At 35.9% G+C, this 21,725-nt stretch overlaps 2 protein-coding genes across 7 annotated transcripts; both read left to right on the top strand.

Annotated features, from left to right (window-relative positions):
* The first annotated feature begins 343 nt into the window (after positions 1-343).
* Positions 344-5,681, top strand: LOC763306. Of its 3 annotated transcripts, none has more exons than XM_001199225.4 (5): positions 344-605; positions 2,035-2,106; positions 2,750-2,814; positions 3,364-3,567; positions 3,981-5,681. In XM_001199225.4, the coding sequence occupies exons 1-5, from the start codon at positions 361-363 to the stop codon at positions 4,598-4,600; spliced, it is 1,206 nt and encodes a 401-aa protein (XP_001199225.3). In that variant the 5' UTR covers positions 344-360; the 3' UTR covers positions 4,601-5,681. The 3 variants fall into 3 exon arrangements, with proteins under 3 accessions (XP_001199225.3, XP_030828981.1, XP_011660904.2); XM_030973121.1 differs by having other exon boundaries at positions 2,744-2,814; positions 3,367-3,567; XM_011662602.2 differs by having other exon boundaries at positions 2,744-2,814.
* A 1,005-nt stretch (positions 5,682-6,686) lies between these two features.
* On the top strand, positions 6,687-21,368 carry LOC100889074. 4 transcript variants are annotated; one of them, XM_030973119.1, is made up of 4 exons: positions 6,687-7,425; positions 17,988-18,052; positions 18,589-18,789; positions 19,774-21,368. In XM_030973119.1, the coding sequence occupies exons 1-4, from the start codon at positions 7,076-7,078 to the stop codon at positions 20,436-20,438; spliced, it is 1,281 nt and encodes a 426-aa protein (XP_030828979.1). In that variant the 5' UTR covers positions 6,687-7,075; the 3' UTR covers positions 20,439-21,368. The 4 variants fall into 4 exon arrangements, with proteins under 4 accessions (XP_030828979.1, XP_003728231.2, XP_003728232.2 ...); XM_003728183.3 differs by lacking the exon at positions 6,687-7,425 and adding an exon at positions 11,464-12,175; XM_003728184.3 differs by lacking the exon at positions 6,687-7,425 and adding an exon at positions 16,355-16,758.
* Positions 21,369-21,725: the final 357 nt, after the last annotated feature.

The following is a 21,725-nucleotide window of genomic DNA, read 5'->3' as shown; positions in this document are numbered from 1 at the left end:
TGGACAATTACCCCCTATACAACAATTACCAATTACACCACACACACACACACATTGGGGTAATTGACCTATGGCTATGAGGTAATTTTACGGGGGTAATTGTCCAATTATGGAGGGGGGGGGCTATATTGTATTTTCTGGTGGGGGGGGGAGTTGTCCTTGGGGTAATTGTCCTTGAGGGTAATTGTCCCGCTGGTTTGGGCGGGGGTACCCAGTGGGTTATTGGCCAGAACGACATCTAGTTACTAAATGTTGTTTTTCTAACGTAAAGAAAACTGCATAAAAAGACTACGCGTGATCGCGCACACTAGTCGTCCTACAAAAAGAAAACTCGTAAGCACACTAACTTTTCATTTTACGATGGACGATGAGACTGAGAGCCCTGTGAAGCTGAAGCTGAAGCGGACGCGGAAGTCGAAGAGGGAAAAACAAACGAAGTCCGGCAGATTAGAATATCAAAAAAGGTACAGACAGGAAAATGCTATTAAGTTGAGAGACAGACGTCGACTGGATGTACAGAAAGAAACTTTTGACCAATGGGGCAGTCTTCGGGAAGCGCTTTCCCTTACTACTAATGACGAGGTAGCTGTTCTACTGCTGACAACGTAAGGTCTAACTCTGAGGAGACAATCATTAACACACCCATCATTACATTGCACCATCTTCACCTGTTTAATGAATAGACAGAACCAACTGCTACGGGGGGGGGGGGGGGGGGGGGGGGTCATTAATAAACTTTATATTTACCATAGAGGTGGTCATACTCATAGTGCAGTTGAGTATCCTTAGTTTTAGACCGAAAAAGCCAACCCTACCCTATTCAGAGGCTAACGAACGAAAGAGACGGAAATTTTCGGTCTACCTTAGTTTAGACCCGATGCGAAAAGTTATCTGATACGGGATGGGTGATAGTGCTTTAGACTCCATTATTATGATAATATCATCTAGTCGGTGGAGCATGATGTAGTGCAGCAGAACACTGTTGATATCGGGACTGAAAATTAGCATTGATCATATATGATTTGCTGGAGTGGCTTTCACTACTGTTTTACAAGACGGTATGATTAATAATAATATGATTGGGTTTTTAGTGTGTATGGAGCCTGGAGGCTTATTATTAATAAAGCTGTAACTTTTGCCTTGGTATTTATAATTATAGAAAAGTATGCAACTATGCATCGATTAGCAGTGTTTTAGCACTAATGTGTTTCATATTGTTTACAAAATCCTGACCCCAAAATGACAATGGACTTTAGAGTAGACTACTTTTGTCTTGAGAAACTGAAAGTAATAAAATGTTGCCAATTTAATAATACTTATTGAATAGTTATTTGACACCAAATCCCACCCCAAGTAAATTATAATATTCAAGATTGCCAACCGAATGTAAGAATGAAGTGAATTAGATTGAACACTTTTTTTTTTATTTATCTTGGTCTGTAGAAAATGCTTTTCCTTTTTACATCCAGAGTATTTTGGGGCAGCAAAGCTTTGTCTAAGGGCACATTGCAGGGGAGTGTTACATCTGCTTTGTGAGACAATTTTGTCATTTTACAAATTGCATGTACAGCTGTACTGTTTCCTTCTTCCACTGAATCCATCAAAAGATGTTTAAAAGATCCTCCAAACAGACAGCTTTTTATGTATATGAGAAATTTAATTTCTAAAACAACCTATCCTGATGAAAATGTTGTCAGTTTTGTGTGCGCTAAAATGTACTGGTAGTCATATTAATTCCTACTGACAACGTTTGGTGTATGGGGTAGATGGGGGTGGAATCGGCCTGACTTTGGGGGTTGTTTTGGGGGCTCTGGGGCCTTAAATGAGAGCCAAACCTGATGGCTACGGTCAGGATGACATCATATGGGTTAAATAGGGTGACTATTTTGGGAAAAGCTCCTGGCGTAATAGGGTGATCACCTTTTTTTTGCCTTGAAGTCTACGATTTGTAGAAGTCACATACAATTTTGTTGTTTTAGTTTTTGATACTTGTATTATTGTTAGTTTTCATTTTTCCAACTTTAATTAATTCAGGTATGAACATCACAAGGAATGTTCCCTGAAAATACAACAGATTGGAGTGGGATTAGCTGGATCAGAGAGGAGGTGAGAGAATAAGATTAACTCAGTGTTTTCAAAACAATTATATAGGGCTGTTGTCAGATAGCACTTTGTCATCATTTATGCTGACAAAGAAAATTTAAGCATGGTCAAATTAATTATAATGATATGAGTAGTAATAATAGTCTGATCTGATTATGATTATTAATATTATCTAATTTGTTATATACCACTGTGATTTTACCTTGAAATCGTACGGGGCTGAGCCACCATAGATCACTTTATACCAGTAATCAATGATAGGCAGAGCCAGGTAGAGACAGGGTACTGGGCATTCAGGGGATGCAGCATCTTGACCTACAAGAAGTTACAACAGACTGCAGGGAGCTGGTCATGGTTACTCCAAACATTGTATGGCTGATTGAGATTTATCTATTTGTCTTGTCTTGAGTAATCAGTGTGCAACAACTGCAGATTTATTTTGATTTTGTTTAGATTTAGTTCTTGTCACGTGACAGAAGAACTTAATATTGCTTAAAAGTTAAAAACTAAAAAATAGTGAGCTTTCAGAACACTCCCCTATTTTTTCTCTCCATCTTGGGTAAGCAAAGTTTTTGTTTTTAATTATATATTTTTGATAATGGTATTGACATTTGTACATTACTTTATCCCTTCTGCATAGTTACAGAAAGAAGCAGAAATTAGTGACACCAGAGTATGCAAAAGATGAAGATTACGCTGAAGATATGAAAGGTAACAACATCTTTGAGCTAGTTTATTATTTTATCTTATTAAACATTCATACTTTATATGAAAGAAGTTAATGTACATGTAAGTGTTTGGAGTTGGTCTGTGAGTACATGCTGGCAGGTGTATGTTTTATAGTATGGCTAGACTTCTATCTTGTGCTAATGACATTTCTTAAATAGCATACAGCTATATATCTATTAGTGTTGTTTCGAACATTTAATCATTATAGAATAAACTCAAAAATTCTTAAGTATGACTTAAGCTCCATGTGCACCTTTGTTTTTAACAGGATTTTTAAAAGTCATCCTTTATCTTCTGCATATTTATTTACTCTGAACCCATAGAATGCTTGGTAAAGCCATTTTAGTGTACATACCTAATATTACCTATACAAGCTGTACTATTAATTTTGTATAGGACTTTATCCATTTTTCTTAGAAGAAATAGCTGTATTAAGCCTCAGAATGTGAGAATTCAGATGTGGACTTACTAAGGTCCTCTATATATAAATTATCAACTTAATCTTTGCCTCACCCTGTCATTTTGATATAGAAGAGACATCATTTGAGGAGTTCTCTATTCCTCCTCTCTTTCCATCACGTCTTCCATTGAATGACGAGGAAGAAGAGGATGAAGATGAACCAAATCCTGACTTGGAACTGAAGAGTGATGAAGATTCGCTTACACGTCCTACGGGTGTCAGTCTGTTAACGGACATTACCTCACAATGCAGAAGATTACAGGAGATGGATTATGGCAAGCATAACTTTTATGTAGAAAATGACTTTATATCTTATAATTAGAATTGTGCTTAATCATAAGGAGGTCTCCTAATGTATATTTGTTTGTAAATAGTGATTGAAGACTTATTTTCCTAACCTTGCTTACGGTACTCATTCTTTGTCAGAAGTACAACAATTATATAGTATAGGCAAAATGATAAATCACATTATAGTGCAATGTTTCTTGGCACTAAGGTGATGTAGTATATCGTGGGTCACTTTCCATACCTTCTTGTAAAGACCCAAGTCTCACTTTCAAATTTATTGTATTTTCATTTTTTTCAGCTATCAATTAGCAATAGTTATGTTGTTTGTTTTTAGATTAGATTTTTGTTTTTGTGTTGCTTTTTACATTTTAAAAAAACTTTCTTTCATGTCTTTTATCAGAAATTGGACCATACTGCCGAGAAGCAGGAATATCTGAAGCAGATATTATGTCAAATCTCCAGAACGTATCATCACTGCCAACGGTCAAGAATGGACTTGTGCTTGAAATCTATGATTATTTCAATACAATGCAGATGTGTAATCCCAAACGTTTGGTTGAAACTTTGAAAAGACTTGCAGACTGCCCACAAGCTAGTGATTGGAGTATTGGTGCATTCATAGAGAGGCTAGTGGAAAGAAGAGACAATATGCAACCAAGAAACAAAGAGGAAGAAAAGGACCTAAGATTTTTGCAAGAGGAAAAATTCCAACTTACTAGAAAGAGGACATATGTAAAGCAACATGAAACACGTAGGGACAGTAGGGAGAGAGGAGTGGACAGAAGTTTGCGATTGTTACGAAAGGATATGGCACTGGCAAAGAAGCAGAGAGCAAAATCATGGAAATACCTTGATAGATTGGAAATACATATGCAACATTCAAGACAAGAGAATGCTGCTCTTTCAGAGAAAGTTAAAGAACTCATCACAGAGAATAGACACCTAAGAGCAATGGTTTCTCATTTGGAAGAACAGTGTCAGCCATTGGAGAAAACACAAAATATGGAGAGAAAAACGTAAACTGTACCGAATATTGGAGTAGATTTCCCAAGATCTTGAGAAAACATGAGCAACTTAAAGTTTAAAAGCAAAGATATAGATGCAGCACAATCAGTATTGACAAGATGAATATTTATAAAAGTCAATTGTGATACAGATGTTTTCATAGAAATTAAAAATATTTTAATCATGAACTTTTTAACACACATGAAAATGAGCTGTAAATAATATAATATGGAAAGACCCAACTGCTTAAAATCTGAGTATATGTTGACCAATGTAAACATAACTGTAATTATGATCAGTTTTGGTCGTGTTTAAACGGAATCAACAAAGACATTTTCATATTGTTAGAAGACATTGAATCATACCCGTAAAACTTTATGAAACCCTGTATTATATATTTCCAATGGTACTAGTACACCATCAAAAACCATAAAAGACAAAGAAGGAAAAAAGTGATTTTAATTCAAAGCTCTGACAGAACGAAGTCAGAGTTAGGTTCTGTACATGCCTACCTTCATGTGAGTGTATCCACTAGTCTACTTGCTTGTCACTTATAATTTTACCTTATTTTAGAATGCAATTCTTGGTTTGACTATGTTCACATTTCTTAAATTAAAAATAAAGTTAAGTTTTGACTTCTGAGCATCCTGTCCAAATACATTGTGATAGAAAGTTAGAAGCTGTCTGGACTTGAAGGAATTGGAAAAGGCTGATTTTTATACTGTGAAGTTTTGAATCATAAAAATTATAAGAAATTGACTCAGTCTTGCTAAGACTTGAGAGCACTCCACACATTATACACATATGGCATACCGTAAGACTTTGGTCCAAACATTTCAGCTATTTTTTGTCACATTTCGAATATGACAGCATTCAAAGAGTATTCGATTTCAGCTATGGTGCATTTCTATCATGATATTCTTCACTATCAGAAAGATATTGAAGAGGCTCATAACCTTTTTTTCTTCACCTTTACCAGAACTCCACCTTGTATTTGGATGGAAGAGGGCAATGTTAAATGCAATGCATGGATACAAAATATAGTTTTTAACATATGGATTATACCAAGACTAAATATCTTGAATTCACAATGATATTAGATAATTATGATGTTTGTTCTGCATTAATGGTATGATTGTCACACAGTTGAAAAATAAATTAAGGTTGGAGAGGAAGAGAGAGAGAGAGAATTAAGAGGTCTGAAGAGATCGAGAGCTAGGGTGAGAGAGAGAGAGAGAGAGAGAGAATTAAGAGGTCTGAAAAGATCGAGAGCTAGGGAGAGAGAGAGAGAGAGAGAGATGTGAAGAGAAGGAAGGAATTAGAATAGAAAAGAAATTGTATGAAAAATGGGCAAGTAGTATAGTGACTGTAGGAGAGAAGATTGCGATATGATTGTGTCCTAAATTTCCCAATGAAAACCAATATGATGGTAGCATATGATTAACATTCAGCTTCATTAATTGGAATGGTGAGAGAGAGAGGGAGATGAATAGGGCAACCCCCTCCCTGACTTTGATGCTGGTAGTATACATCAAGTTGGCAAGCTGGTAAACGATGAAAAAATTTAAGGACCGGAGGGAAGAAGAGGAGATTTTAAGAAAGAGGTATAATGCAGAGAAATAAAGTTAAAAGGGTGCGGGGGGGGGGGGGGGGGGGGGGGGGTCGGGGCAGAGTCTGTGATGCTTGAAGCATGGGTTGGATTCCAGGATGCATGTTGGAAGGGGGGGGGTAGAGAAAGATTTATGAAATCCCAGAATCCCCCTGCATGCATGGCCATCATAAATCTTTTTTATTAAAATTCCGTTCTATGATAGAACAGACCCCTCGTCCTGGAAGAAAATCTTAACATCATGACCGCATTGCCGATTAGAGTTTTAATGTTATAACTAATATTGGCAATGCAATTAATAACTTTCTTATTGTTTATAAAATTCTTATTTCATGGAATTTCTCTCAGACTGTTTCTTTAATTATTTTCCTACTTTTTTCCATATCAGAGTTAATCAATTTTCTGTAATACATTTTCCCAAGTTTCGTCGTGATATGATTATGGAGATTACTGTATTCACTACTACAGCACTGCCAGCTGTATATAGCTAGTCGGTCACTTTAGCTAGCTGTACTGTGACGTCATATACGGATTTTAGAACAAACTGAGCTGACCTTGAATTTTGCCCTCATCCTGGTTATTGCCAGAGTTGTATCGACTGTTTTTATGAAATAATAACACCTGTACCAGACTGGCATATGGAATAAATAGTAGGTGTGAATAATTACCAGCGTAATTCTTCTGGGATCGGATTTACTGGCGCTATAGTAGGTGGCCGACCGTCACCAGGAGCAGGAAGCCGCGTCAGCTAAGCCTGAGGTTGTGGGCAAGCTTGGCGCTATTTTCCGTGCAATCTCCCTTGCCTCTCTCTACCTTATCCGTACGGCCCCTTTGCAAGTTGGGATCGAGAAGAGCGAACTAAACTGAAGACTGAAGGCAACATGGTTGCGTGTCAAGTGAAAGGATGCCCAACTCGAAGTAGCTCTAGTCGTGTGCTCAAGAAGAGTATGTTCTCAATACCTGATCCTCGAAAGGAGAGGAACAGATGTGAAAAATGGCTCTGTATTTTGGGATCACAAAAGTTCAAGATAGAAACTTATGAATGCATACACAACAAATCCAGATCAGTTGTATGCGAGGATCACTTTGAACCGGAGTGTTTTGAAGAGGACATAAGAGCAAAAATCATGGGCTACGAACCCAGGAAGAGGTTGAGACCAGATGCTGTCCCCACCATACCATTCGTAGCAGGCAAAAGACATTCAAGTAAAACCAAATCAAGTCCAAAAAGGTACCTCACCCAGCTCGATCCATGGGTATTTTTTATAAAAGACAATAAAAACAAACATTCAAACAAAATCCTCTGGGGTGGTATTCTGAGAACGAAAAGTAATCAAGCTCATGCAGGACAGTACATTGGTTGATGTCCGTGCAAAGCAGGATGCGTTCATGTAAATTTGATGGACACATCTGCTGAAGAATTCTGGCTAACTCGGCCCGGACCCAGGGACAACCCGGCCCCGCTGCACAAACGGTCAGGGTAAAATGATTAAAAAATGACCGTTTTTGTAGCGGGCTGAGTTGTTCCCGGGTCCGAGTAAACCCGGATCCTTGCGGAAGCATCAATTGTAACACTGCAGTGCAGTACCCTGTTAGTTTCGCGCAATTTGTGTTTGTTATGACAATTAATATAATTTTCCTTACAAAATATCTTTTCGTTTTTAGAATACGGCTCCATATATTTGAGTGTTTTTTATTTTCAAAATAAAAATTATTGATACTAAACAGTTTCATGAAGTTGTAGAGTTACATGTATGTTAATTGTTAATGATATCAATTTTTGTTTTATCTGGAAGTGCTTTTAAAATAATTTAAAATGAGGGGTCAACCACTGTCATAGTGTAACCCAGGTGAAGTTATGCAACAAACGAAAAAATGAGCAAAATGATGTAAAGAAATGGGAGAAAGTAGTGTACATGAACATTCAAATGGATATAGCTGCCATTAATTTTCAATTTGAATTGTTTGATGTTTTCCCCAAAATGACCTTTTTCAAATTATTTTGTAGTTCAATGTTGCAAGCATGTGAACCAGTTTTACAAGAATTTTTATCACAATTTTGAGCTGTAATGATTGTTTGCAAATGAATCAAAATTCAGTATTGAGGATAACCTATGTATGGAAATAAATGGCTGCCGTGGGAGGGTTGGTCTAATATTTGAGTATGTTCAAATGTTTGCGAGCCGATAAAAGCACACAGGATCATACTTGTCAGTCACCTTTAATTTGAATTTTTCTGGTTATTCAACAAGTTGAGTATCCATTTTTCTGAAAAATTAAACTACATCAACACACTTACCGGTACTTTTTCATTTACAGCATTGCTGATCATTCTTATGTTTTATATTGTTTTACTTTTGAAGTGGGTAACAGCTTCTGGTCTCAAAATGCAATCATAATTAGAGTTAAAAAATACACAAAAGACAATAAATGATATTAAACAAGAAAGGATTATTTTGTAAAATAATCTTTTCTTGTACGGTGCTTCAATATCATTTCAAGTTGAAGTTACAGTAAAGTAAAGTTACAGTAAAGCTCATCCATGGGAATAGTAACATTTCTATTTTCTATCCCTTTGGCACATCATACTGGCACATCATACTGGCACAAAGCATAATGTTTGAAAACTACCAACTAGTATAGCAATTGAGATAGCAACAAGTACAAGATAGACCTGGAAACCAGCCATTAGAGAAGACATGAAATATGGGAGGGGGAAGGGGGTGTATACAGTGCCCAGGAATGTAAAAGATTTCCCTAGATCATGTTGAAAATGTGAAGAAAAGACACCCTTACTAATTGATCAATCAAATCTACAGGACCAACTTAAAGTTTAAAATCAAAGATGTAGATGCAGCACAATCAGTATTGAAGAGGTAAATATGTATTAAAGTTGATTGTGATACAAATGTGTTTCATAGAAATTAAACATATTTTAGATATGACCATTTTAACATACAAATGACCTGTAAAGAGTTAACGATGAAATATGGAAAGACCCAACAGTTTAAAAATCTTGCGAGTACATGCATATACATTTTGATTTTTGACCAAAGTAAACATAACTGTAATTTTGATCAGTTTGGGTGTGTTTAAAGGGAATCAATACAGAAAATTATGTATTTTTAGAAATTGAATCATACCCATAAAGCTTTATATATTCCAAATTTCCAATGGTACACCATTAAAAAACATAAAAGGAAAGATTTTTTTAAATAGTTAACTTAAAACCGCTCTAACTAGTCAGAGTTAGCTTCTGTATATGCCTACCTTCATAAGTGTATCCACTAGCAAGTACGTGCTAGTCACTTTTTCTTAGTTTAGAATGTGATTCTTGATTGGATTATGTACACATTCTTTCCTTAAAAATGAAGTTGGGTTCTGGACATCCTGTTCAATTACATCGTATTAGAAAGTTAGAAGTTGTCTGGACTTGAAGGAATTGGAAAAGGCTGATTTGTATACTGTGAAGTTTTGAATCATAAAAATTATAAGTAATTGACTCGGTCTTGCTAAACATTGAAAGCACTACTGACTACACACATTATACACATAGGCCCGAATTCACAAAGGAGGTTTGAGCTCAGACCAAGGTTTTCGTACGTCATATGACGCGTTTTACGCATTTTTTACAAACCTGGTTTGTAAAGAACAAAAGGAGGTTTGGCGAAACAAAAGAAGGTTTGAGCTCAAACCTTGGTCTGAGCTCAAACCTTGCTTTGTGAATTCGGGCCATATGGTATAAGACTTGGTCCAAACATTTCAGCTATTTCTTGTCACATTTTGATTTTGAGGGCATTCAAAGAGTATTCCATTTCAGCTATGGGGCATTTCTATCATGATATATTCCACACTATCAGAAAGAGATAATTGAAGAGGGTCATAACTTTTTTTTTCTTCACCTTTACCAGATCTCCACCTTGTCTTTTGATGGAAGAAGGTAATGTTAAATGCAATGCATGGATACAAATATAGTTTTTAAAATAACACATGGATTACTCCAAAGTTAATAATCTTGAATCTCACAATGATATCAGATCAGAGACTTAAAGTGTTTGTTCATAAATTTAAAAAGTCACATTGCATGACTGCATTAATGGTATGATTGTCACACAGTTGATATAAATTAGGGGTGGGGAGAACCCAATATCATTTACTTTCGGAATTTCTTTTTAGATTTGGATAATGACTTTGTTTGGAAGGATATATTTTATTTAAATTAAAGCAAATTCGTAATAATAAAGTTAAACAATTTAATTTCAAGATGATTCATAGTTTATTGTCTCGAAAGAAAACTTATATAAATGGCAAATTGTTAATAATAATTTATGCAACTCTTGTGGACAAGTTGACTCAACTTTTCATTTTATGTTATAGTGCAAGGATGTGACTTTGTTTGGAAAATAATATGTAATTTGATATTTAATCTATTCCAAATAGAAATACAAATAGACCAGAAGATAATAGTTGTAGGTAAGGATATTGGAAACAAGAAATATTCACTTCTGAACATTATTTTAAATTATGCGCAATATGCAATTTATAAATATAAAGATTGTTAATGGTCCTGTTTACTACCCCCATACTTTGTTTTTTAAATTCAAGTCGTTGCTAAGATTATTTTTAAGATATAAATGTGTTAGCAAAGAAAATAATACTAAGCTGGAAGAATTGTTGAATATACTTTAATCTTTAGCCTGTTATGTTTCACTCAATCATTGAGTTATTTATGTACATTGTGGAAATAAAAACCTCGCTTGAGGATAAGAGAAAACAAATATTTGAAGGGGAGGGGGGTAGAGAAAGATTTCTGAAATCCCAGAATCCCCCTGCATGGCCATCATTAATATTTTTTTTCTTCTAAAAATTCAGTTCTAATGATAGAACAGAACCCTCGTCCTGGTTGAAATTAAGTTCGGGAAAAACTACTACTCGTGCACTATACACTACGGTGTAGAGTTTCGTGGGCGAAGAAAAGACATTATGCATGACCGCATTGCCGAGTAGAGCTTGTCATAATTATTACTAATATTGGCGATGCAAATTAATGATTTTTTTCATTGTTTATCAAATTTTTATTTCATGGAATGTCTCTAAGACCGTTCCTTTATTTTTCCTACTTCTACCAGAGTTAATCAATTTTCTGTGATATGTAATACATTTTCCCGAGTTCAGTCGTAATGGAGATCACTATCACTGCATCGTCAGGTATTTAGCTAGTCGGTAACTTTAGCTAGCTGTATTGTGACGCCATATACGGATTCTGAAATAAACTGCATTAATATGACCTTGCCTTTGCCCTCGGCTGCGCCTCGGCCCTCATAATCCTGGTTGTTGCCAAAGTTGTATCGGTTATTTTATGAAATAAGAACACCTGTACCAGTACCTGGACTGGCATATGGAATAAATAGTAATAAATTGAATAATTACCGGCGTAATTCTTCTGGGATCGGATTGGCGCTGGCGCTGGCCGACCGTCACAGCAGGAAGCCGCGTCAGCTAAGCCCGAGGCTAGGGGCAAGCTTACCGCTATTTTTCGTGCCATCTTCCTTGCCTCTACCGGCGCCTTTGCAAGTTTGGGATCAAGAAGAGTGAACTAAACTGAAGACTGAAGTGAATGAAGGCAACATGGTTGCGTGTCAAGTGAAAGGATGCCCAACTCGGAGTAGTCGTGTGCTCAAGAAGAGTGTGTTCTCAATACCTGATCCTCGAAAGGAGAGGAACAGATGTGAAAAATGGCTCTGTATTTTGGGATCAGAAAAGTTCAAGATAGAAACTTATGAATATGAATACATACACAACAAATCGAGAGTTGTAGGTCTATGCGAGGATCACTTTGAACCGGAGTGTTTTGAAGAGGACATTAGAGCGAAAATCATGGGCTACGAACCCAGGAAGAGGTTGAGACCAGATGCTGTCCCTACCATACCATTCGTAGCAGGCAAAGGACATTCAAGTAAAACCAGATCGAGTCCAAAAAGGTACCTCACTCAGCTCAAGCCATTTTTTTTTTTTTTTATGAAAGAGAATAAAAACAATCATTCAAACAAAATTCTCTGGGGTGGTATTCTTAAAATTCTCTGGGGTGGTATTCTGAAAATAACGACTAATCAAACTCGGGATAGGTCATTGGTTAATGTCTACGCAAAGCAGGCTGCATTCACGTAAATTTAAAGGACACACCTGCTGAAGAAGTCGATCTAACTCTGCTCGGACCCAGGGACAACACAGGCCCCACTGCAAAAACAGTCATTTTTGCAGGTTTAGGGTTAGGTTTTGGGGTTAAGGTAAAATGATTAAAAAACGACATTTTTTTTCCCCCTTTTTTTGCAGCGGGGCTGAGTTGTCCCAGGGTTTGAGTAAACCCGGATCCCTGCGGAAGCCTTAATTGTCAACACTGCAGTGCCATGTTAGTTTCGCGCAATTTTGTGTTTGTTATGACAGTTAACATAAATTTCCTTACAAAATATCAATTTGTTTCAGAAAACGGCTCCACGCCTATTTGAGTGTTTTTATTTTCGAAATGTAAAGTATTGATACTAGACAGTTTCATGAAATTGTAGAGTTATGTTAATGATATCAACTTTTGTTTAATCTGGAATTGTTTTAAAATAATTTACAGGGAGGGGTCAACCACTGTCATTGTGTAACCCAAGGTGAACATGCAACAAACAAACAGAAAAAAAATGAGCAGAGGATGTAAAAAATGGGAAAAAGTAGTGTGCATGCCCACTCAAGTGAATATACAATGTAGCTGCCATTAATTTTCAATTCAAATTGTTTGATTTTTTCCAAAAAATGACCTTTTTCAAATTATTTTGTAGTTCAATGTTGCATGCATGTGATTATGAACCAGTTTTACAAGAATTTTTATTACAATTTTGAACTGTAATAATTGTTTGCAAATGAATCAAAATTCAGTATTTAGGATAACTTATGTATGGAAATAAATGGCTGCCATGGGAGGGTTGGTCTAATATTTGAGTAATTTCAAATTTTTGCAAAGCCGATAAAAGCACACAGGAATGCTTGTCAGTCAGTCACCTTTGATTTGAATTTTTCTGGTTATTTGACAGGTTGGGTATTGGTTTTTCGAAAAATTAAACTACATCAACACACTTCATTTTCCATTTACAGCATTGCTGATCATTCTTATGTTTTATATTGTTTTGCTTCACAGGTCACAGCTTTTGGTCTCAAAATGAACTCATAATTAGAGTTCAAAATACACAAAAGACAATAAATGATAAACAAGCAGACATTATTTTGTAAAAATAATCTTTTCTTGTACGGTGCTTCACTATCCTTTCAAGACAATTAGACCAGTTTTAGTTCACACTACCGAGTGAGTCAAAAAAAAGTTTACACCTAGAAAATTGTTAATTATTTTAAAAATCATTTATGAACAGTAAATTATTATACATCTTATGAAAGAGTGTTTTATCCTAAATCATTTGGTACCATTTTTGTGTGGTATGTATTCACGCTTGGATGAACAGGTGGCATTGTTTGAGAGAGTGCAAATATTGACTTGCACCAAAGTGATGCCTACAGTATGTATTATGTTGGGATTAGCGGAGTGAGAGAATGGATTGAATGTATCAAATGAAATGAATGGATATGTTTTTTTTGCAAAGGGCAAAGTCACACACACCCACATACGCGCGCACAAATGTTCGCTGATATTTGATATTCGATATTTGATATGTGTGGCATGATTAATTTTGTTAGGGATGTTATTTGAATCTGCAAAGACCGAATTAATACCCAAATCCTTATTGTTTTATTGAAACATCACATAGGCAACTTTGGCGCAAATCGATGTTTGCCCTCTCGCAAACAATGTCCTGTTCATCCAAGCGTGAACACATACCACACAAAAATGGTACCAAATGATTTGGGATGAAACGCTCTTTCTTAAGAGTTAAGACATAACAATTTAATGTTCATTGATGATTTTTTTTTAATAATTAGCAATTTTCTAGGTGTAAACTTATTTTTGACTCACACTGTCCAGTAATGCTCATCCATGGGAATAGTAACATTTCTATTTTCTATCCCTTTGGCACAGCATACTGGCCCAAAGCATCATGTTTAAAAAACTACCAACTAGTATAGACATTGAGATAGCAACAAGTACAAGATAGACCTGGAAACCAGCCATTAGAGAAGACATGAAATATGGGAGGGGGTGTATACAGTACCCAGAAATGTAGATTTCCCTAGCTCTTGTACAAAATATGAAGAAAAGACACATATTATTTGATAAATCAAATCTACAGGACCAACTTAAAGTTTAAAAGCTCAGATGTAGATGCAGCACAATCAGTATTAAAGAGATAAATATGTATTAAAGTTGATTGTGATACAAATACTTGTTTCATAGAAATTAAATATTAAATTATTTTAGATATGACCATTTTAACATACAAATGACCTGTAAACGATGAAATATGGGAAGACCCAACAGTTTAAAATCTTGCGAGTACATGCATAATTGCATATACATTTTGATTTTTGATCAATGTAAACATAACTATAATTTTGATCACTTTGGGTGTGTTTAAAGGGAATCAATACAGAAAATTATGTATTGTTAAAAGACATTGAATCGTACCCATAAAGCTTTATATATTCCAATGGTACACACATAAAAAGCAATGAGGGCATTAAAAAAGTATTCCATTTCAGCTATGGGGCATTTCTATCATGTTATCTTCCACACTATCAGACTATCAGAAAGAGATTGAAGAGGGTCATAACCTTTTTTTCTTCACCTTTACCAGAACTCCACCTTGTCTTTAGATGGAAGAGGGCAATGTCAAATGCAATGCATCCCTGTGGATAAAATACAGTTTTTTTAAATAACATAATTTTTTATGGATTTTACCAAGACTAAAAATCTTGAATTTCACAATCATTAATGGTATGATTGTCACACAGTTGAAATTGAAAAGGGTGCATGAGGAGAAAGAGGGAGAGAGAGAGAGATGTGAAGAGAAGGAAGGAATTAACATGAAAAGGAAAATGGTATGAACGATGTGGACAGTGGAAGTTGGATAGTGACTATAGGAGAGAGCTAGAATAGCAATATGATCGACGGTCCAAAATTTCCCAATGAAAACAACTGATGGTAGCATATGATCAGGGAGAGTGTTGTCCCTGATATGATTAACATTCAGCTTGGAATAGTGAGAGAGAGGGATCGAGGAGAGGAATAGGCAATTTACCCCCTCCCTGACTAACGGTAGTATATCAAGTTGGCAAGCTGGTAAATGATGCTAGAAAGAAGGACCGGGGATAAGAGGAGATTTTTTTAAAAAGGTATGTAAAGAAGAAAGTGAAAAAAGAGGGGAGGGGAGTCTGTGATGGAAGCAAGGTTGGATTCCAGGATATGCATATTCGAAGGGGGGGGGGGGGGGGGGTAGAGAAAAGAATTTCTGAATCCCCCTGTTCATCATTAATTTTTTATTTTAAGATTCCATTCTAATGATAGAATAGACCCCAATTAGACCCCTCATCCTGGATGAAAGATCGTTGAGATAGGAAAAAATCCAGGGTATACAAATAACTACTCTTACCCTACATGTGCGTGGTGTAGAGTTTCGCGTGCGAAAAAATGGAAAATTACCGCATAGCCGATTTAGAACTTGTCATAATAATAGATTGGTGATACAAAATTAAGACTTTCTTATTGTTCATCAAATTCTTAGTTCATGGAATTTCTCTAAGGATGTTCCTTCATTTTTCCTACTTCTATGAGAGTTATCAATTTTCTGTAATATGTAATACATTTTCCCGAGTTTCGTCGTGATATATGGAGATCACTGCACTGCCAGTATCTAGCTAGCAACATGTAGCTAGGTAGTCGGTCACTAAATTCAGTTTGCTTCGACGAATCTGAAATTGCTCCTCCCACCTCCTGCTTTTGCCCTCATCTTATCCTAGTTATTGCCAAAGTTGTATCGACGATTTTTTATGAAATAACAACACCTGTACCGGTACCTGCACTGACATATGGAATGAATATAGGTGTGAATAATTACCAGCGTAATTCTTCAGGGATCGGATTTACTGGCGCTGGCCGATACGCCGCGGCCGCGTCAGCTAAGCCAGAGGATAGGGGCAAGGTTAGTGCTATTTTCCGTGCTATATCTTCCTTGCCTCTACCGGCCCCGGGGATCGTGAAGAGTGAACTATAAAACTGAAGTGACTGAAGGCAATTTCAACATGGTTGGGTGTCAAGTGAAAGGATGCCCAAATCGAAGCAGTCGTGTACTCAAGAAGAGTATGTTCTCAATACCTAATCCTCAAAAGGAGAGGGACAGATGTGAAAAATGGCTCTCTATTTTGGGATCACAAAAGTTCAAGATAGAAACTATGAATGCGTAAGATCCAGAGTAGTATGCGAGGATCACTTTAAACCAGAGTGCTTTGAAGAGGATATAAGAGCAAAAATCATGGGCTACGAACCCAGGAAGAGGTTGAGACCAGATGCTGTTCCCACCATACCATTCGTAGCAGGCAAAAGACATTCAAGTGAAACCAGATCTAGTCCAAAAAGGTACCTTGAGCTCGGCTCGAGTCATGGGTATTTTTTTTATGAAAGACAATAAAAACAAACATTCAAACAAAATGCTTTAGGGTCCTTGGGATAGGTCATTAGTTGATTTTTGTGCAAAGCAGGATGCGTTCATGTAAATTTGAAGGACACATCTGAGCTGCGGAAGCATCAATTGTAACACTGTTTAGTGTTAGGATAACTTGTGTATGGAAATAATTGGCTTTCTTGGGAGAATTGGCCTAATATTAATAAGGCTAATTTCAAATGTTTGAGAGCTGATAAAAGCACACAGGATCATACTTTTTACCTTGAGGTTGAATTTTTTTTGAAAAATTAAACTTCATCATCACACTTCATTTTCCATGTACACCAAATTGCTGATCATTCTTATATTGTTTTGCTTTTAAAGTGGGTCGCAGCTTTTCGTCTCAAAATGCACTCATCATGAAGCATGCCCTCAATATTGTACTTTGTAGGCTGTGAAACTGCCTCGTATTGAGTTTTGCTTCGGAATTAGAGTTAAAAAATACACAAAAGACAAATGATAAACAAGAAAAGTTTATTTTGTAAAATTATCTTTTTTTGTATGGTGCCTTACTATCGTTTCAAGATGATAATTAGACTAGTTCTGGTTTACATTATATGAATAGTAACATCTCTATTTCCTAGTCCTTTGGCACTGCATACTGGCACAAAGCATAATGTTTGAAAAATTCCAACTAGTACAGAAATTGAGATAGCAACAAGTACAAGATAAAATTGGCTGGAAACCAGACTTCAGGAAAGACTGTATTTTTCTAGTAGATTGGTAACGAGGTACACCGGTAAAGGCGGTATGCCTACAGTCACATCAGCAAATGTATGTCAAAGAAATTTTTATGCACCCTCTCACCCTTCAGTATAAACTTATAAAGAGGTGTCTTCCTTTAAAAGAAAGGTGTGTAGATCATGGTCTATCATGCTGTAATTCATGATAAGCTGTGGCTGTTCACACTTGAAATGATAAATGAATTTGAAGAGGCTTATGCTTGATTTAACAGTTTATATGTATTCTGTATTAGTATTTTTATTTAGGTATAAAAGTTTCCATAACCCCACATGTGTGTGCATATTGATATGGATTATCAATGACTGAACTTACGAGCCTGATTATTAACGCTTGAAAGAACGTTTCTAGCCATTCTTAATCAGAACTTGGTCTTTTATATTTTTATCTCCTGTTTGTACAGAAAGAAGCAGAAAGTGGTCACCTCAAGAAAGTCAAAAAATGGAGCTTGCTCTAAGGACATAAAAGGTATACCAGTTTTATGTGATTCTATCATAAGTCATTTAAAGTGAACTGTCACAGTTGGAAAGGTCTTGACAGTGCTTGTGATGGCATCGTACGTTGTAAGGCAAAACTTAAAAGATATTTCTGTTTTTCAGGTTCGGTCCAGTTCCAGGTACCAGAAAAATATTGCAAATTTTCTTTCCGGATTTTGGTCAGGTACCAGAAAAATATTGCAAATTTTCTTTCAGGATTTTGGTCAAGGCTTTGCTTTCAAACTCCCATCACTTCTAGAGTGTATTCACTCATTTCACTGAGCTCTGTGTGACTGTGTCATAAGATACAGAAATGTGAAGCGTATTACACTTAACATCTTTTTGAGAAAACTGCTGTGGTTTGGCTGTGTCATATCTGAACGAGCCTTAACTCTGATCCTTTGTCTGATTCATCTCAAACATACAGATGATACAGGTTGAGTAATGTCCAGCTGTTTAAGTCTATCATGATCCTGTTTTTGCTTCTTTCTGTCACTTTTTGTTATGTTCTTTTCTTTTATATCACAGAAGAGACATCATTTGAGGGGTTCTCTATTCCTCCTCTCTTTCCATCACGTATTCCATTGAATGATGAGGAAGAAGAGGATGAAGATGAACCAAATCCTGACTTGGATGATAGTGATGAGGATTCACCTGCACATCCTGCAGATGTAATGCTATCAATGGAAAGTACTTCACAGTGCAGCACATTACAGGAACAGGAATATGGCAAGTGTAGATTGATAAGATTGAATAACTTGTGTTTTCTGAATATGATTTGATGAGATATCTGTTATCGTGATCAATCACATCAAATCTAACTCACATGTATTGAGTATGTATTACTAAGAATGAAATAGCATCTTCCACGAAGTACTTATCATTGTAACTCATACTAGTCTTGTTTTTAACTTCACAAACAAATGAGTGATGTTTCAGATGAAAGCATGCATGTTCTCTACTCTACTAAAGAGAAAAACTAAATTTAAGTTTAACTTCAGTCTACTGAGAAAGGAAGTTATTATTGTGTTAACCTTAATTGAGACTGGACTTAAATTTATTTGTTGTTGATGTTGTTGTTCTTAAAGGCCCACTGCACTACTTGTAGCTACTTGCTCCCTCTTTATAACAAACAATGCCTAATCGGTGACCATTGGTCCCCATGATCCTCTTTTTCTTATGTTAACTGAGAGCTGAGTTGATGAGATAACCATCTGTCCGGTGACCTTGCAGGGCAGTCTAATCCCTCCTGTAAACAATGGCAGATAAGCTTTAAGAGTTACCACCAAAACTATGTTCAAATGTTTTCAATGAGTAGATCCAAAACCCAGGAACTTTCTTGTTGTAAAGTAAAAGACAGACCTAGTGGTAAATTTCCCCCTACAGTATTTGTATATTGTAAGGGAAGGACCATCTGTATGGAAAAATTACTATTAGGCAAATAAAATTTGCAAGTACCATGTTTTACTTAGAACCTGTTTCTTGTCAAGTAAACACAAGAGTAAACAACAAACATTTATATACACTCTTCAGAATACATGGAGATGAAAAGTAGATGAAATGAAATTGTAATGAGGTGCATTTTCCCCACACCTGAAGATGGCTTTCTAGTTCAGTTGTCTGAAATTAAAATTTGTTGTTAATTATAGGTTGTGATACTATATGAATGTACTTTTAATATATCATATTTTACCCTTTTTTCTCTTTTGCTAGATGTTGGACCATACTGCAGAGAAGCAGGAATATCTGCAGCAGACATTACATCTGGCTTCCAGAACGTATCACCCATGCCAACTATCAAGAATGGACTTGTACTTGAAATCTATGATTACCTTCATGAAACGCAGATGTATGACTTCAACGTTCTGATTAAAAACTTGAAAAGACTAAATAATAGTCCAGAGGTCGGTAATTGGAGTGTGGGAGCATACATAAAGAGATTAGTGGAAAGAAAAGTCAGAGCAGAAACAGACACTGAGAATGGAGAAAAAGACCTGGGGTATTTGCGCGAGGAAGAATTCATGCTGAGTAGAAAGAAGACTTTCACCAAGAAATATGTATCACCAAGGACAAAATCATTGCATAAACATCTTGAGCTAGCCAAGCAGCAAAGAGAGGAAACATGGAAGTGCCTTGATAAACTGGAAAAAGATATGCAACATCTAAAGCAGGAGAAAACTTCATTGTCAGAGAAAGTGACAGAACTCACCTTTGAGAATAAAGACCTGAGAGAAACAGTTGGCAGTCTGCTGGGACAATGTCATGAATTAGAGCAATTCAAGAAAAAATACAAAGATTTGAAAGAGAAGTGTCACTGTCAACAATTTCCAGAAATCGACATGAAAAATATTGAGGAACGTGGAGAAAAGTCTACTTAATGTCAACAGATGGTAAATGAAATATCTGCTCCACTAGATCAAATGAGAGTTTTTAAAAAGGTACTTCAATAGCACCAATGATAAGTACATTTTTATTTGACTTGGAAAAGGCCGAGATTTTCCCAAAATCTTAAATGTTGTTTTCTGATGGCAGGAGAGTGGGAGATAGTTGTGATCGATTGTAATTTCATCTCAATAGTTTAGTTTAGGCAGATAGGAGTCTAATGATCAGTTACAATCTCATCAGAGTACATGTATTTCATGATTGTTTGAATAATGTTTAGGCAAATTTTAAATGTAATTGGTGTACTATTTTGAGCAAGATCTCAGGAATATTTTAAACTACATATATTAGTTCTCGTAATGCTGATTAAAAATGAATGTTCAAGACTCCAAATAAAGTGATATCAGACAAGACCTTTTAGAAAATGTATAATAGCCAAGTAATGAGCAAAGAAAGCTGAGAAAATCAAAGGAATCATTCCAATTTACTTGCATACAATATGATTATGCTCGCTTTCAGCTTTACCCATATCCATTGAATGTTCGTTTGCTTTATTATTATTCTTGATACACATGTTTGTTTTGCCGATTCAAATAACCCATCTAATATATGATAAACGATTTTTAAACGATTCTTCTTACCTCTGTCAAAATGCAACTCTATTAATATCAGAATGGAAGAATATCTTGGAACAGATCATTTTCGTAAAAATCAAATACATGCTGTATCATCTGTATGAAAGCTCAGTACCGGTATTCATGTACTTTCATATTTCAATTTTTTTAACTTTTATGTATAATTGTATACATGTAAATATTTACATATATATAGTGACATTGTTTCTGCTTTTATTGTGTAATGGGATAGGGTTTCCTAGGCAGACATACAAGAATAAATATGATGAATTATTTGAAAATTTCAGATCCAAAGTTATTGTTGATGTGTGAATATGATTTATTATGTTTTTTAATGTTTTAATTTATAAAATGAACATACTAGTGTCGAGTGTGCTTCTGTACAACTCCCCCCCCCCCTACTCTTGACAGTCTCAATTACCCTCCCTCAAAAACAAAAATCACTGCCCCCTCAATCTCTTATTAGGGTGATGTCTTGGGGATATATATATACATCTTTGGCAGTGGTGGTGGGGGCTAGTTGGCCTATAATCATAAGGATGGAATGAGTGGAACATGTAGAACACTGTGAGAGAGAGGTATTATATATCGGGTGCATTTTGTAAGTACACATGTACAATATGGCTGTGAGAGCAAAGTAATTATCAG

This window comes from Strongylocentrotus purpuratus, unplaced genomic scaffold (assembly GCF_000002235.5).
Source record: "Strongylocentrotus purpuratus isolate Spur 01 unplaced genomic scaffold, Spur_5.0 spur5_scaffold_6, whole genome shotgun sequence".
NCBI lineage: Eukaryota > Metazoa > Echinodermata > Echinoidea > Camarodonta > Strongylocentrotidae > Strongylocentrotus > Strongylocentrotus purpuratus.
This window is presented reverse-complemented; position numbering and strand designations above follow the sequence as displayed.